This window comes from Desmodus rotundus, chromosome X (genome assembly GCF_022682495.2).
Source record: "Desmodus rotundus isolate HL8 chromosome X, HLdesRot8A.1, whole genome shotgun sequence".
Lineage (NCBI taxonomy): Eukaryota > Metazoa > Chordata > Mammalia > Chiroptera > Phyllostomidae > Desmodus > Desmodus rotundus.
This window is the reverse complement of record NC_071400.1, coordinates 77,600,050-77,617,545: the sequence shown is the minus strand read 5'-3', so window position 1 is coordinate 77,617,545 and position 17,496 is coordinate 77,600,050. Positions and strand designations below refer to the sequence as shown.

General features: G+C 36.6%; 1 protein-coding gene across 1 annotated transcript in view; it reads left to right on the top strand.

Moving 5' to 3' along the window:
- CFAP47 (cilia and flagella associated protein 47) overlaps positions 1 to 17,496 on the top strand; it is a 316,288-nt gene that overhangs the window by 214,244 nt on the left and 84,548 nt on the right. Inside the window, exons 49-50 of the mRNA XM_053916952.1 lie at positions 11,147 to 11,213; positions 14,929 to 15,093. Coding sequence (XP_053772927.1) covers positions 11,147 to 11,213; positions 14,929 to 15,093 — 232 coding nt within the window. The remainder of the gene's footprint in view (positions 1 to 11,146; positions 11,214 to 14,928; positions 15,094 to 17,496) is intronic.

The following is a 17,496-nucleotide window of genomic DNA, read 5'->3' as shown; positions in this document are numbered from 1 at the left end:
CTCCTTGCTAGATTTGTTTCAGCCAATCACAAAACAAATGTTCCACTCCCCACTCCCGTACTGATCTACAGATTGTTGTGTGCTCAATAGAGTCCTTGAAAGAAGCTTCAAATATCTATCCATCACAGGCGCCTGAATTCAGTTTTAGAGGATGCTGCCAAAGACTGGGAATTCTCTGGATTTACCTTCTGCTTTTTTTATGATCTTGGAAAGTATGTGCTTTGGATTTCTTCTTCCTTCCTTGCTGGATTGCACATGGAATCCACACTATGAACACAAATCTCTTTTTGTCATTCCTCTGCTAAAACACCTCCATGTCATCTCTTCCTTTCAGGATGCAGTACATACTCCTCAAAGTGGCGTTTACTGTCCTTCAAAAGCTTATCTGCTCAGCCTCATCTCTTGCCACTTTTGGCTCCAGCAACACTTAGGCCTATGTATATGAACATTTCCTTTTGCTACCATCTGGAAATCTCAGTCCAACTGCCTATCTTTCATGTCTCTGTGTTTGCCTAACTCCTTTTCATTGTCTAGGACAAGTCCTAGATGACACTTTTTCAAAAATCCTCCCCCATTCCCACAACTCTGGAGTAGATACCATTCGTGTGCTTCCACGGCATTTTGGTGCCTGTTTCAAGATCATACATGCTTCATATTGCTATTGCCTGTTTATTATTCGCCACCAGATTCTGAACTGTGAGAAAAGGGCATGTCTCTCTTACCCATAGTTTTATAGCTAGCATAAGTCATAGTATCGAGCACATAATAGTTTTCAAGGAAGTTTTATTTAATGAACAGATACAAATGTAATTAAAATGTGGCATTTAAAACAAAGGAAGGAGAGAAGGAGGGAGGGAAGGAAGGAAGGAAGGGAAAAAATCATGACTACTTAGATTTACTATTTAAAAATAAGGAAAAAAATTATATTTCTACCACTCCTTCTCCCCTTTTAGAATTTACTGGTAAGCAAGGAAACTTATCTTAAGAGTTTGATGAAAACAGGTTAAAGAAAACTGTGTAATTTCATAACATTGGTTATTTTATTTTGCTGTTATGGTGGAGCTCATATCTATAAGTTTTTGATACTTTATTCTTCAGAATGAATGCATTATTTAAAATGTAAGTTTTTAAAAGTAATAATTATGCTATATTAACTTTAATTAAAAGTAGAAGTAGAATTCTATTCATAGCAAAATTATTCTCACAAACAACAATAATTAAAGTCTATATTTCTATCATTCTAATCCACAAATAAAACCGAAGAACCTGGTTATTTTACTTATAGAGTATACATTTTTAGTGCAGCCCTTTCTGTAATTAAGGATAATATCCATTAAATTAATTAAATTTTATTTCATTAAAGTATCAATAATACCGTTCATGTGTCCCAGGTCTTCCTAATATTTTTATATTTCTATCCTCAGGGTATTTGCCAAAACCGTTCAACAGTTATTGCTTGACATTGCAGTTGCCTGAGGCTACCATAACAATTATGACCAACAAGAGTTTGGCCAAAAACTTGAAGGGAAGATCTGGGGAATGAGATGTCCCTGGGGAATGAGATGTCCCCGGGGAATGTTCAGGCCACATGCATGTGCAGAGCTGTGACGTGCGCAGGAAAGATCTGAGACGACGCCAGTTTTTTCATTTCTGGCTGACACAGGCACTGTGTGAGCTGGAAATGAAGAATAAGGCAGAGTTATAAATAATTACCCAAGTGGTCAAAGCATGCCATAACACACTTTGATGATTTATTGTTTCAAGGCATTTAAAGAAATCTGTGACGAGTTGTTCCTGACCACTAAGCTAATAAAGCAGGGATGTCAGTGGGCACGCAGTCCTGTGAATGCAGATTTAGTTCAGAAAAGTCACTAAACCAACAAAGAACAAAACATGGAGAAGTAGTGATCTGATTTCAAAAATGGCTGTAATAACATATATAATGTACATTTTTCAACAAAAACAGTAAAATTGATGAGGCAAAACAAAAGGACACAAACGGGAAAGTATGACCCATACACAGGACAATAAGCAGTCACTAGAAGCTGAAGGGACCCACAGTTGGCAAGGTAGACAAAGACTTTCAACAAACCTTTATAAATATGTTCAATGAACCAAAAGCAGTCTAGTCTGAAGAATTAATGAAAAGTTTCAACAAACAGGCAGTGTCAATAAATACACAGAATAAATTCTGGAGTTGAAAAGTATAGTAAAAGAAAGGAAGCATTTTAATATGCCCAATAATTTAATTAATATGGGCTCAAAATATTTTCTAATTTCCCTTGGGATTTCTTCTTTGACATGTTGGTTATTTAGGACTATGTTGTCTAAAATTCCACCTATTTAAAATTTCCCAAATTAAAAAAAATTTTATTTATTTTTAGAGAGAAGGGAAGGGAAGGAGAAAGAGGAGAGAAACATTAATGTGTGGTTGCCTCTCACGTACCCCCTACAGGTGACCTGGCCCTCAACCCAGGCATGTTCCCTGACTGGGAATCGAACCAGCAACCCTTTGGTTTGCAAGCCCGTGCTCAATCCACTGAGTTATACCAGCCAGGGCGAGGATTTCCCAATTTTTGTTTATTTTTTATTTCTAGTTCCATTACTGTTAAAACACATACTACATATGATGCCAGTCCTTGTAATTTATTGAGGCTTATTTTATGTCCAAAGACATGATCTGTCCTGGAGAATATTCATGTGTTCTTGCAACATGCTAAAGGGCATCCATGAAAGTCCCACAACTAACATCATATTGAATGATTTTTCCCTATGGTCAGGAACAAGATGAGGATTATTAGCTAGTGCAATTAGTTCAGAACAAGAAATAAAAGTCATCTACATTGAAAAGAAAGAATATCTCTGTAGATATCATGACCTTATAAATAGAAAAGTATAAGAAATACACTAAATATGCTGTCAAAACTAATACATGAGTTCAGAAGATTTGCAGGATATAAGATCAATGCAAAAAAATCCTACCATGTATATGTTCACAATAAACAATCCAAAGTGAAATCAATAATTATTTACAATAGCATCATCAATAATAAAAATGATTAGGAGCGAGTTTGACAAATGAAGGGCAAAACTTCTACATTGAAAATTACAAAACATTATTGAATGAAATTAAAGAAATTTCCAATCAATAGGAATATATCCTATGATCATGGATCAGAAAACTTAATATTGTTATGCTGACATTGTTCCCCAAATGGATATACAGATTCAACACAGTATCAAAATCCTAACTGACATTTTTGTAGAATTTGTTAAGGTAATCCTAAAATTCACATAGAAATGTAAGAGACACAGAATAGAGAAAGCAATCTTGTAAAATAAGGAAAAAATTGGATGACTCATACTTCTTGATTCTAAAATTTACTATAAACCCTTAACTACAAAACTATATTAATAAAGAAGATGTGATACTAGCATAAGGTAGATATGTAGATAAGTGGAATAGAATAGAATATGCAGAAATAAATCCTTATAATAATAGTTCATCGATTTTTGAAAAAGATACCAGGAGAATTCAATGAAACAGAAAAGTGTTTTTAAAAAATGGTGCTGAGACAATTGCATAGTCATGTACAAAAGAATGAATTTGGACCCCTAAATGTTCAAAAGTTAACTTAAAATGGGTCATAGACCAAAATTGAATTGTTCTGTTTTGTAAGAATCTTTTTTGTTCGATTTTTTCATAGGTCCTATATTTTTCTTTTACTGTATGTAGCATTTTTTGGCTTGCTTTTTATTTAAAAGTGAACAGTGTTAATGAAAGTGTTTAAATTTCATTTTTTTCCCTATGCTTTTGGCTTGTTATACTGATTTCATGTAAATGTTGATATATAACTCTTGGTTTTGAATTCTCTTTTCCAGGTATCTTCAAATCTTCCAATACTGTGGGGAGAAAGACAGATCACCATAGGGCCTGCTGATAGAGGTCCATATGTTATACACATAAGGTCTCTGAAAAGTGGAATATTCAAAGGTAACCAAACCATTAATAAAATATTTTTAACTATCACAGTAGTCCAGATATGTGAACAGAAGATATAAAAATGCCATTTACATTTTCCTGTTGTAATAATAGACCCAGAGGGAAATTTAGTTTTCCATTTCAGTCTTTACCCTTCTAAATAATCAGAGTTTTGGGGCCCACATTTTATGTCTAGTGCTATGCTCTCTTAGCCATTTATTGAAGTTTATTTGTGGGACAAATTCCTAGAAATAGAAATATTTAATTGAGGGAATTGACATTTAAAACTGTGATACTTTCAAATAGTTATACCAATTTATGAACCAGACAGCATCCTATGAGAATGTCTGTTTATAGGACTAGGTATAAGAAAAACATACATGCACTTAATTGATACATGAACAATAGGTTAAAGTCTTTGGTTGATATGAAGTTTTCTTACTGTGTGTCTAACAAAGCATTCATTTCTACAAATTACTCTGGTGGTCCCTGAACAGAATTGCTTGCTTGGGAATCGGGGTAAAGATTAGTCTTACAAGCTTTTCCAGGGAGAGGTGGTGAAAAGTATACAAGAGTAATATGGAAGAATAGAGGGGCTGTGACTCATGAAAGGGATAAGTTACCCTATTTGGAAGAAAATTAAATGCCCTGTGGTGGTTGGATCCTGCTGAGGAAATCATTGTAATGTAGGTATACAGATACTAGTTAGAGGTATAGAAAGCATACACCTAGTAGCAATCTTGTATGCCCTAGAAGTGCAGAACTAGCCTCTCATCCCTGCTTGCCTCAGTAAAGAATGTTTTAGGAAAGGGTCTATAGGTAGCACAAAAGTTATAGAAAGCTGCACCAAAGAAGAAAGTACAGAGTAGACTGGATGCCAATGCCATTAACAAGCACAAGGGAAATTTGAGAATGGCAAGCAGTGATCCAATTACTACCACTGTAATAGAACATGCTGTGAGGGAAGAACCGACCTGCCCATCCCCACTCTCTGCTTGGCCTCAAATTTCACCACCGTCACAGTCATTAGCATCTTCTGAAACCTTCCCACCGCTTTGCAGACATTTGGCTTTACAAAGCCCATTAATAATTCTCCATGTGATGGGTAGATTTTGAGCTATATTCCAAGCATTTCAGTGAAGTACCACATTTTGTCATTTTTTTATAATTGAGATTAAAATTGGTTTTAAGAAATATAAATTCATTTTAATATTCAAATGATAATTCTAATGTTTTTTTTTAGTGTTAGGATTTTAACTTTTTGCCATTATTTTCGATAAATGTGATAAATGTCAGTTTCACTTTGTATAAAAGGCAGTGAGTTCTATGTCTGAGAAGGGACATAAGAGGAACCTCAAACTGTGGAACATTGTTGAATTAGCAATGTTTATCAATCCCTTAAACAAAACAAAGTCCCTAATGTCTGAATCAGACTCTTAAAGTCATAGAAATAAAGCTAAGAAAAATTAAATAATCAGACTTAATGTGTTTCTTCATATAGTCATTTTTTGTTGGATTTGGCAGCCTTTCTGAGACCATAAAATTTCAATAGATAGTTTCACTAACCAGATACAGACTCTTCCTGTGTTAGTTTGAAGGCCTTTCGCCGGAATGTGGGGACGTGAAAGGCAACGCAGGGTATGTTGTAAAGTGAGGATGAATTAACAAAGGTTGCTGGCTACACAAAAGATTTTGCAGGCTTCATAATTTTGGAAAATATTTGCAAAAGATGATCGTGATCGTTCTTCCCAGGGTGATCCCTCAGAATTGAATTAATGTTGCCATTGCGATGTGGGGAAGGGAGCCTGTAAAGAAGGCTAATCCCATTTTTATTGATGTTACTATTGGAAGACGTCAGCAATATTTTAAGTAGTGCAAATGTAGTTGCTTCTGAACAGCTGTTAACCTGATAGAATATAAAGAAAACTAGACTGTAAAGCGTATGAAAATGTTCCTATTTGTGCTGTTTAAAGAAGTATATCAGTGGGTATCAGTGGTCTTTAAAAGATCACTTTGTGGTAATTTTCAATTCTGTTTTTATTATATAACAATTATTCACAAAAAGCCCGCAATTGGGGAAGCCTTGATAAGCATAGTAGTTATGAACAAAACTAACATTCAATCAGTTATGCTCTGTTAAAAGATTATAATAGATGCTTTCCCTTATACGTTGGCAAATACTCGGTTGAGCTCTACTATATCATAACTCTTGCCATTCTAACCACTGTAGCCCCTCCCCTGGGCCCCCTGGACTTCCTGACAATCTAGCAGCAACTAAAGTGTTAAAACACATCACGATACCACAGGACTTTATACTATGTTCTTCCTGATTGGTCAGAGCTGGAATGTAGGCTTGTTCATTATTTTGAATCTTACCACTGGATACAAAAATAGATGTTACAGCTTTTTGAGTCCTAAGAAGTCCATCTGGTTAATGGAAATCGATATCCGTAAATCATCTCAGTACAAGATAACACTCTGACGTACTCAAAGTGTACATATAGCACTGAGGAGTGTGGTACTGGGAAATATTTACCCCTAACAGTAGCAGTCTTAGAGGACTTCTTAAGGGATAATGGCTTTGATCTGGACCTCAAAGGATGAACTGAGATTTATCAGCCACTGGTGGGGACGGCATTCCAGCAGAGGAAACAACCGTATTGTAAACACGGAGGAGGCACTTTCTGTAAATAATGAATAGAGCGGTGTGTCTGGACTGTGCGTGTGTATGTGGCAGGAAGGCAGAGTGACATACAGTTAGAAATACAGGCAGACTTTCTTGGGCAGAGTTTTTATTTCCTTCTTATTGCAGTGGGAGCTATTGAGGATTACTGAGGGCGCTGAGTCAACTTTACAGAAAGAGAAATCTGGAGGTAATATATAAGACAGCCAGGAGGGGTGAGAGAGGGCTATCATATCTGAGAGCTCATTTTGCAGCCTTTAGGAATAATCTCTTTGATCGGTTCTTAAGATTAGCTGTGTCTTTTCCCAAAAGCAAAGCCAGAGAAAAGGATTTAATTGCAAGCAGTTTATTTGAGAGATGAATACAGGAAGCCCTCTGAGCAAATAGGGAAGTACAGCAGGTCCTCAAATAATGTGGTTTTGTTCAATGTCAGTCTTTTGTTATAACATCGATGGGCTGCGTAAGGACATCTCTCTTGTTTATATCAATTAGCCTATGGTAGTATTGGTTTTGTTATGTTGTTCCACTTAAAGTCGCAGAACCTATCAATGGCACTCAGTGGCTACTTATTGTAAGATGCTGAAGGGAGAAAGTCAATAAAAAGTAAGCCAGATATTAGATAACCCCTGAGACATGGGGAACCTCAGTGGGAACCTCCTGAGGGAATTGTCACACCAAAGGGCAAGGAGGTTGGGGTATTTGTTCACTAACTCTTATCCATCATTGATTCAAGTTTGCTCTTCAGGCAGTGAGTCCCCACTGAAAAAGAATCATACAGAACCACTGGTGTGCAGAGCATCTCTCTGCAGAGGTTATTTTCATGGGGCACTGGGAGTATGTACTACAGTGTGTGTGATAGCATATTGGTTGGTAGGTAAAAATTTGGAGAAATGGATGGCTCTGGAATTTTCACATCAGCCGGCAGTGAGTTGCAATTGGGTTTCCAGTGTGCCCGTGTGGAATTTCGAATCTGAATGCCCACTTGGCCATGGAACAGAAAGCTAGGACTGACCTTTCTTACATGAGAATAGGGGAAGACCAAACTCAACCAGTGACAGTGGATTAAAAACCAGAAGGGCGCTTTCAAGAGAAATAAAAAGGGAAAATGATGTTTGAACAGCTTGGGTTTCCAGGGACTCAAACTCTGAGATGGGAGATTAGCATTCAGGACATTTATTGGCAAAATGTGTTGTGATCGACACTGGCGGAAGGAAAGTTAAAAAGTGTATTGGCCACAGAGGGAAGCTGAGCTTCCACACGAGCTCAGTGATGGTTTCAGTCAACTCATCAGGGCCTCTGAAGCTAGGATGGCCTTTCAGAAGTGTCCCAAGTTGAGAGAAGAGGACTAGGCCTTTATCCTACTGCATTGGTCAGTCACTGAAAGTGGGATACATGCGGAAAGAGGTTTGACCTTGGACAAGGCTTCCTTCTTTCAAGCAAGGCAATGCCTAAAGAGGGCTTACCTGATTGATGGTCATCTTCCAGCGTCATTCCCAGTAGCTACAGAAATAAGGCCTTCATTTCCAAAAACAAATGATATGACTGATGCCGAAGAATGTCCACTGCCGCTGCATTTGATGAAAGTTGGGTGTGGAGAGATAAAGGACAAAGGACAGTCAACTGTGCAATACTTTGGATACTAAGGCAGGTGATACCATTAACTGTGAGAGAGAAACAATCCATAGGCTGGATTTACTAGTTAGGGAGGCAAAGCCCAGTTCTACCTTGATTTCAAAATTGTCTTTTTATGTCAAGAAACTTTAGAAAAATGGAAAAATAGTGAATCAGTCAGCCTGGGTATGAAAATATGGAACTGTGGAGGAAAATAAATGAACAAAAACACTATGTGTGAAGACATGGCAGAGATACTGACTGAAAACATTAAAACATGGTGGCAAATTCCCTCCTTAATAACCACAAAGCAACCTCTCAGTTCTGGGTAATTATTAGAATGCAAAAAACTAATATTACCTTCCATCATTACAGGATTAGTAACAAATTATACAACTGCAATGAAATGTCCTTCTGTCTGAAGTAAAAGCTTTATTTTTTGTATAAGACTAGTATTGAGGTGAAGACAGTTAGGCCTCAGTGGCCAGCGTACGCGTTAGTAGCTTGTGTCCTAGACCAAGGTCACAGAAGTGATTCCTGATTGCTCTGTTTGTATGTGTGTTTGACTTAAATTTTCAGTTGGGAGACAATTCACTGAATATCTCTTCCAAAATATTGTAGAAATGGGAATCCCTACATTTTTGAAATTATGTTTTCTCTCATTGTTAACTAGTGCAGTAGTTTTTTTCCAACATAAGTATGGGACTTTATAATTATCCCAAAATTACTCCTATTTGTGAGCAACAAATATACTTTTATCTCCAAGGAAAAGGTCTTTTAAGGATTCTTATAATCATTAATGACATTAATTTGTGAAACCCCCCCAAAAAAAAACAGGAGAAGGGGAAACTCAGGTAGCTAAATGTCTTACCTTGTCCATAGAATTGATGGAAGTGCAACAGGAAAAGCCAATAGCAAGGATCATTTATTGAATTATGAGTCATTTAAATGTATAAACACATATAAGGGTGAAATAATGTAATATGTCCATCATAGCCTGGGGCCCAAAATGATGCCCAAACATTATACAAAAATATTTTTACACTTAAAACTAATACAATGTTATATGTCAATTACATCTCAATGAAAATGTTTGTTTTTAATTTTAAATGAAAATTTTCATATACACTTACAAAGAGCGTCAAATCTTTAGATCAGTGGTTTTCAACCCAGTTCAAGGTGCTTGAACTGTTTATCCCATGTTAGAAAACTGAATATTAAGAACATGTATTTAAGGTGGTTTCCAGTCATATTAGTAAGCTTACTGTCTACTCTGAACATTCACGATAGACTAGTCTGGATGCCTCTCTTACCATTCATGACCCTTGGTAAACTGGTAACTCCAGAAAGTAGGTAACAACGATCGATGTTGATGTAGCCAACAATTACCTTGTATTTTTTTAATAGCAGTTGAAGGAGCTTTTCAATGTGCTAAAAAGTGATTGTATTCATTCAGTTCAGCACAACTGTGAGTTATAGCTAAGATTCGTTTCTGCACATTTGCAATTTGGAAGTTCATGCACTGGGGCGAGGTCTCTCAGACACTGGCACAAGAAAGCTTTGTCCAAACAATCACAGTCAAGCATTTAGTCAGCTTTGCTAAAGGCTTTTTAAAATGTATTTTTGATAAACTTCTGTTTAATGTCAAAACATGTTCCATGTGTGCAAAATTAAGTTTTTATGTTAGGCCTATGTTTAAACAAGATAGAATAGTTTTCATAGTTGATATCCTGCTACTTTCTGAAATAATACAGTATGTAGAAGGATGTGGTACCAGTTGCTATCTTGGAAACACAAATTTAGTGCAGAATTTTATCTCTACTATTGTATGTGAGAAGCGTTGCCTGTTATGTGTATTTTCAGAATGTAATGCTGAGCAAAAGTAGTGCAATTTCAATTTGAATTTTTCATTTAAAGCTTGGGCAGTATATTCATGCAAACCACCACATTGCAATGGCAAAACTGTACATTTTTTACTTTGCTATTTCCTTTTTTACTGTTATTAGGTTGCAAGGGAATACATTCAGAAGTCAAATGTGACTTCGACCTCTAAGTATATTGTAATTTGGTTGTGTGACTTTGGCAATACAATTAATCTTAGTGAATATCAGGTTTCTTACATGTAAAATATGGTAGATAATATTTAACCCTTTTGGGGTGGTTATGGGCATTAAATTGGAATGTATGGAAAGTGCTTATCTAGTAGGTACTCAATTAATGTTTGTTACTCCTATTTAGTATACTAACTCCCATTTTTTTAAATTCACTAACGCAATATAGGTATATGGGGGGATGGAGTTGGGAGCTTCTTTTGTCCCCACTCTGTCCTGGTTTGTCTCAATAAAAAATGCCAGGGAGGGCTACATCAAAAACTTGGCCAAAACTAAGTTTGGATCTTGCCGGCTTTTTCCCACCACCGTTGTGGACTGCCGCCTAGTTGTACTCGCATAAGAACCAGTCAGATGCCACTGGTCTTTCAAAACAAGTATTGGTGGCTGTAAAGCATTTTCATTCTCTTTTAGGTGAACGAAATGGTTTGCAAAAGCAAGGCCTTGAGGCACTGTGGAGAGAATGAATTAGTTTTGCTTGCTCCTCTCATGCTACTTCGGGCTTTTCTCTTTGCTTTTACCATCTCTGCTTTCCCAGGCAGCCCTTGCTCTGATGTTTCCTCTGAGCTTTAGTCGTCAGCATGGTGTTACCTTGAGGGCTTGAGAGCACTAGACCTTTTCTTTCTGCCCCTGACTCCCAAATCAAAATAAGTATTCATTCTGTTCACAAGTCACACTCAGATGATTGGCTGGAGGTAAATGCATTCGTGTTCACAGATCAGTGAGTGATGGCGTATACCGCATTTTCTGCCTTTACACCAGGGTGCTCTATCCTTTGACTGCCAGGCCAGCGTTGGCCTCCAGACCAACACCTGGCATACAGCAGCAGGTATCCAGTCAGGACTGAACGGAAGAAGCAATACATTACAAAACTGAAATTGTTTCTAAACTATTTTAAAAATTACTTAGTAGTGCAGTAATAGTACAGTCAAGGAAGATTTACAAACTTGGAGGAGAGTAAACATTAGACAACTGCATTTGCTCTGTTGAGCTTGAGGAAGGCACTGCTACGATTCCAGCGTTTGCCATGAGGCCCACATTTCATCGGCACAAGGCACCCTGCAGATTCGTGAATGTATGTCAGCTCTCCCTGGGGGTGCAAGGCAGGCTGTAGATGCTCTATTGAATATAAATTCAAATTGGCTTTGGAAGAAGGCTCTAGTGGCTGATTAATCTACCTATGATATTCTGGTGAAAATCTTTATTTTTTTTTTTTGAAATTTGCACTACGCAAGATATAGATAGCATTGTTATTCAGAAGATAAAACTTTTATATCCCTCCTCTTCCCCTCCTCTCCTCTCCTTCCCTCTCCCTTGGATTTTTGTCTTCGCAGGGGGTCAGCACTCCAAACCCCTTCATTGTTCAAGGGTCAGTTGTGTACATTTTATCATAAAAATTAGGAGGTTAAAAAGAATAGGAGATGGGCTGTATGATACACAGAATAAAGACAGATGTGGCCACAGCTCCGGTTTTGTTTTTGGTTTTTTTTAATCTCTGTTCTTTATCATTTACAATCAGGGGTGCCCAACCTTTTGGTGTCTCTGGGCCACACTGGAGAAAGAAGAGTTGTCTTGAACCACACATTAAATACATTGAGGCACGTAATCACACACACACACACACACACAAAAACTAATGTTTTAAGTAAATTTACTATTTTATGTTGGGCTACGTTCATAGCCATCCTGAGCCGCTTGGGGCCCGCAGGCCGCAGGTTGGACACCCCTGAACATAATTTTATTTTTTCACCTTGCCTTTGAAGGGGAAATAAAACAAAAGGGTTACATTTAAGGTTAAAGAAATAAAAAGGTAGAAGTAAGGGGGAGTTAGCAAAAGATTCCATAGACTCTCATCTTTAGTCTTGCTACTCAGATTTTGTAGGGTAGGATATTAGAGAAACAAAACAATGGAAATTCATTTGATCATGTGTAATGTAATGTGCAGAGCCCAAATACTTACGAAAAAAACCTTTTGATGGAATGGATGTTCCTCCAAGATATTCACAAGTTGACAAAAGCTCAGCCCTACAGATGTTTTCCTTAACAGTGTGCCTCGTTAGCTATAGGCAGTGGTGAAGCATGAAGCCAGTGCAAGGAGCAGGGTGGGTGTGAGGGACCCAAGTGCAAAGAGGTCAAAACTTTGTGGAATTCAAAGTTTGCCGCGGAAACTTATTTTGGGAGGTTTTCTAAGGGATAAAATAGTTTAGATGACCATCGAGCAGTACCCGAGACATACTGCTTTAGGTCAAAATAAATGTTTTAGAAACATGTGAGTGATTTTACTATATTGCCAATCAGAAATCCGTTTATTCTGTGGTATAGTCGGTGGTATTTAGACATGACTTAATGTACCATTTCCCATACTCTATGTCAGGGAAATATATATGCCTTTGTCACTAATGACCTGTGTGACCTGGAGTAAGTTACCAACCTTCTTCTCTAAAGCCCAGGTTGCTCAGCTTTAAAATAAGTCTACTCACTAATTAACTCATGTGTATGAAAGGAGTTAAATAGGTAACGAATGAGAGGCATTTAGCATATGGCTAACATGGAGTGAGCATTCAATAAATGGTTTTTCATTATTCGCCAAAGAAAAAACATTAATATAAAATAGCATTGCTCATTCTTTAAACTTGAGTCTTATATTCACATTTCACAAGATAATGTGAAATTAGAGAAAAGAGAATGTAAAATCAGAGAAAAACTATTCCTAATTTTAGAAAATGACCTGTGTACTGAAAATGTTTATTTTATTGATTGTTAAAACAGCATTTTGAAAAACCAACCATTTAGAGTATTTAGAAGATTAAAAAAAAACCCTCCCTTTGTCAAAATACAAGCTTATGCTATTGAAAATATAATTGCTATAATTATTATTCGTATTAGAATTTTTTGTAACTCTTCAGACAAACTGAGAATCTTCATTAAATCTTAGAAGGCTGCTTTTGTTCACTACTGTTATTTTTGTTGTACGTATAGTATTTCCAAAGCCATTTAATAATTTTCCTGTCACTCTGATAAACTCAAGCACCAACAATCAAGCTTTTCTTTCCTCTTGTTCCCTTTTGGATCGGTAGGCCAGAACAGAGGAGTATAGGGAAGAAAGTAATCACACGTACATATTCTGTGCAAAAATTATCATCTTTTGAGACACATATTCTTCTCATAGTCAGTATTTACTGCATTTGCTTTAGCGGTTCATTGCTGCTTCATTTGACCACTTGTGTCATCTACTCTAGCCAATTGATAACCAAAAATAAAGATGAAATTTTAAAATGTAATTTTTAGAAATAAAATTATAATTCCATCGCCAAGAAACATGTTTTTCTCAAGAAAACATTAAGTAAAAATTAGTGACTAATTCTGACTAAGGTGCATTAAGTGTCCTTTCATTGAAAACATAAAATACTAAATAGACCTGTAATTAGTTCCATAGTTCTCATCATCCATTTCCTTCTTTTTAAAGATACGTGTTTAATTTCTCATTTTGGTCTGTAATATATGGTCTTACACTGTTATAGGGCTTTTGAATTGTTTTTAAAATGCTTGTCCCATTTCTCTTTGTGAAGGAATAATAAAAATGTAATAATGTTGTTGGAGAAAGAGAAAATATTCTGAGTAAATAAATGGACTGAAATGAGAAATGGTAGAAAATGTGTACTTTTAATTCTTGAGAGTATTTCTTAGTATTTGAAGTATCGATTAGGTTTTCTTATTCTGTGCACACGTATTGTTTAACATATGCAGTTTATCTAAATAATGATTTTATTTAACAGAATTGTTTTCTTAGTTTCCTTTCAAATTGTTCATTTCTAATATATAGGAATTTAACGTGTTTTGCGGGTTGCTTTTGTATCCAGCATGTTATATTGTTGAATGCATTTATTAATTCTAACTTTTTGTATAGAATCATTAAAATTTTCTATGTATAGGATTGTATCATCTACAAACAGAGATGATTTTACTTTTTCCTTTCCAATTTAGATGTCTTTACTGCTATGCCTTGCATAATGTTTTCAGTTTTTCACCATTGAGTATAATGTTAGCTGTAGGTTTCTCAAATATGGTCTTTATCATTATGAAGAAGTTCTCTCCTGGTTCTTTTTTTTTTTTAATCATGAAAGGCTGTTGAATTTCATCAAACACTTTTTATTCATCAATTGAGATGATCATGTGTTTTTTTCCTTCCCTCTGTTAATGTGATATGTTCCACTGATCGGTGTTTGTATGTTGAACCACTCTGCACTCATTTAGTTTTCTGAAAGCTGATACAATTCTATTGTTTGTCACATTTTCGTAATTATCATAAGAAAGCTCTTCAAAAACTATCATTTCAATGGAAATTTTGAAAACGTTTTCTTGAACTTCCCACTGAATAGTTCTGTACCACAATCAGATTGAATTCTGGTACTAAAATCTAGAATTTGTGTTTGACTTTGCATTTATTAGTTTCGGGCTAGAGCAACTTTGATATCGGAAACCTATCTTTCATTTTAGAAAACAAATCCATGGTTGATCTGACATCTTGTACTTATGTGTTGTAGGTAAACTTGCCTTTTCCATTAAAAGCAGTTCAGATGATGAATCTGACAATGACTTGGATCCAGGACAAGATCAAGATCAACAGCAAACTCAGAATCAAGATGTAGTACCTATTCTTTGGAAAACAATGTCAGAAATATACCAAAAGCTTGATGAGGAAGACCCAGGTACATTTATTATTATGGAGAGTTTCATGACTGGTATTCATAAACTAGTTTATGAGCAGATACTTTAACTCATAATACAAATGTGAGTTGCATATATTTGTCAGAATTTTATTGTATTATTTCAGTATTGTATTTATGTAATTTAATGTCTGGATGGGCTTTGCTATAAACATCAATAGATTATGATCCTTCAGCTTGAAGACTGCCTACTCTTTCACAAGTGAAAAACTTTATATACATTTCTGTTATTAAACAAAAAATAGCAGTGCATTTCTGATGAAATATTAATGAGTTGTATTATTTTAACAGTGTAATATGTTTTTCTCCAACGTAGGATGTGATAACAATCTTCCTCATGCAAAAGAAAGTAAATGCTATTGTTTTCCCTCCCTGCATTATAAAACTTTATTTGCATGTTATTAAACATCATATATTTTTATTAGAAATTAAAGGGAAAATGACACAGCAGAGTGTGGGAATAGACGGGGCAGATTTCTGGGAGAATGGGGAGAATGAGTTTTCTTATGTGTGAGTAGCAGCAGGGACATTAGAGGGCAGTAGAGAAGAGTATGTCAACAGGAGCAAAGTTGTGGAGGCAAAGGTATCCCAAAGAAGAAATCTTTACTAAATACATTTGCATTTAGCCAGATTCTTCAGAGAAACAGATACCACCATAATATTATAATGTAATGTAATACGATGTATTATAAAGAGAGATATTTTAAGGAGCTGGCTTACATGATTATAGAGACTGGCAATTCCAACATCTGTAGGGCAAGTGAGCAGGGTAGAAAATTAGGTACAAGTTGCTGTTGTGCGATCGTGTCCAGATTCCACACCAGACAGGCTGCAAGTTCAGGCAGGTTTTCCATGGTACAGTCTTAACTCAGAATTGCTTCTTCTTCAGGTAACCTTAGTTTTACTCTGAGGGCCTCCAGCTGAATGGAGGAGGCTCGCCCACGTCATGCAGGGTAATCTCCTTTACTCAAAGTCTATTGATGTAAGTTTTCACCACATTAAAAAAAATACTTTCACAGCAGCGTCTACACTGGTGTTTAACCAAACAACTGGATACCATAACCCAGTCAAATTGACACATACAATTACCCATCACAGAGTATGCGGATTAAGAGGGAAAACATTTTAGAAACTACTATTAGATGACTGCCTTGAGAAAGAGAAAGAGAGGATTGATTCCAAAATATAACAAAGTTTGTATCTTGGTGAGTGGGAGAATGTTAAGATGGAAATTTAGAAGTATGTTGACTTTGTTAAATTAGGACCCTGTTCTCACATGGTGGTGAGTCAGAGTGCCCCAAAAGACTGCAAGGGGAAGTGAAACAGAGAAGTTCCTTGTCACAGGCCCTGGAGGGCACACTCTAGAGGCCTCTATGGACTACAAGGGGAGAACAAGCAGGGTGCAGGCAGAGACCTGGTGACATGCCTTTATTAGTGTCTTTGGATGGAATGCTTTGGGCTTCCCAAGCTAAGGCCAGATTGGTGGAGCCCTGGCTGGTGTGTCTCAGTTGGTCGAGCTTCCTCCCATGATGTAAAAGGTTGCCGGTTCGATTCCTGGTCAGTGCACATACTTGTGTTGTGGGCTTGGTCCCAGGTTGGGATGCTTTTGAGAGACAACTGATTGATGTTTCTCTCTCACATCGATGTTTCTCTCCCTCTTTTTCTCCCTCATTTCCCCCTCTCTAAAAATGAATAAATAAAATCTTTTAAAAAAACTTAGAAAGCCAGATTGATCAATTCAAACCATAAAGAGGGGGATTTTGGTAAGTTTCCTAGGAGGTTTCATCTAATGAGCACACAAGGAGAGGGTCCTAGGAGGCTGGGGAGAGTACTTAGCACACGGGTGGTTGTGGGAGTCATATTATGAGCTGGGCTGTTTTCTAGGGTATGCACTTGTGGGAGGGGCTAGTGTCACTTAAGGCCCCTGTGAGCTGCTTGTCACACAGAATAGACACAGAGGCAATAGTATTATGGGATAGTTTAGTTAAACTCAAAGAGAAGAAATAAATCTGGGAGATTATCATGTTTAGCACAGTTTTGTATTTCCTGATTTTAATGTGATATTAAGCCATTTACATGGCAATATTTAGTCATCAGTTGAATATTTTGAGCTGAGACAAGGTGAAAAAGCTTTCTTCAGTTGAAATCATGCAGGGGAGGCAAAGAACAGAAGCCTGTTCTAGATGGATTATGCTAAAAGTTAAGCCCTTATCAAAATCTTGGGCAGAAAAACCATGAAGTTAAACCAGATAAAAATGCTTAGTAGAGTTTGAAAGGAAATCAGAATATTGTCATGTCGTGCTAATGGACTCAAATGGAATGCTATCTAATTTTAACAGTCTAAGTTGTATGATGACAGGTTACAAGGTAGATTAAGACATAGGA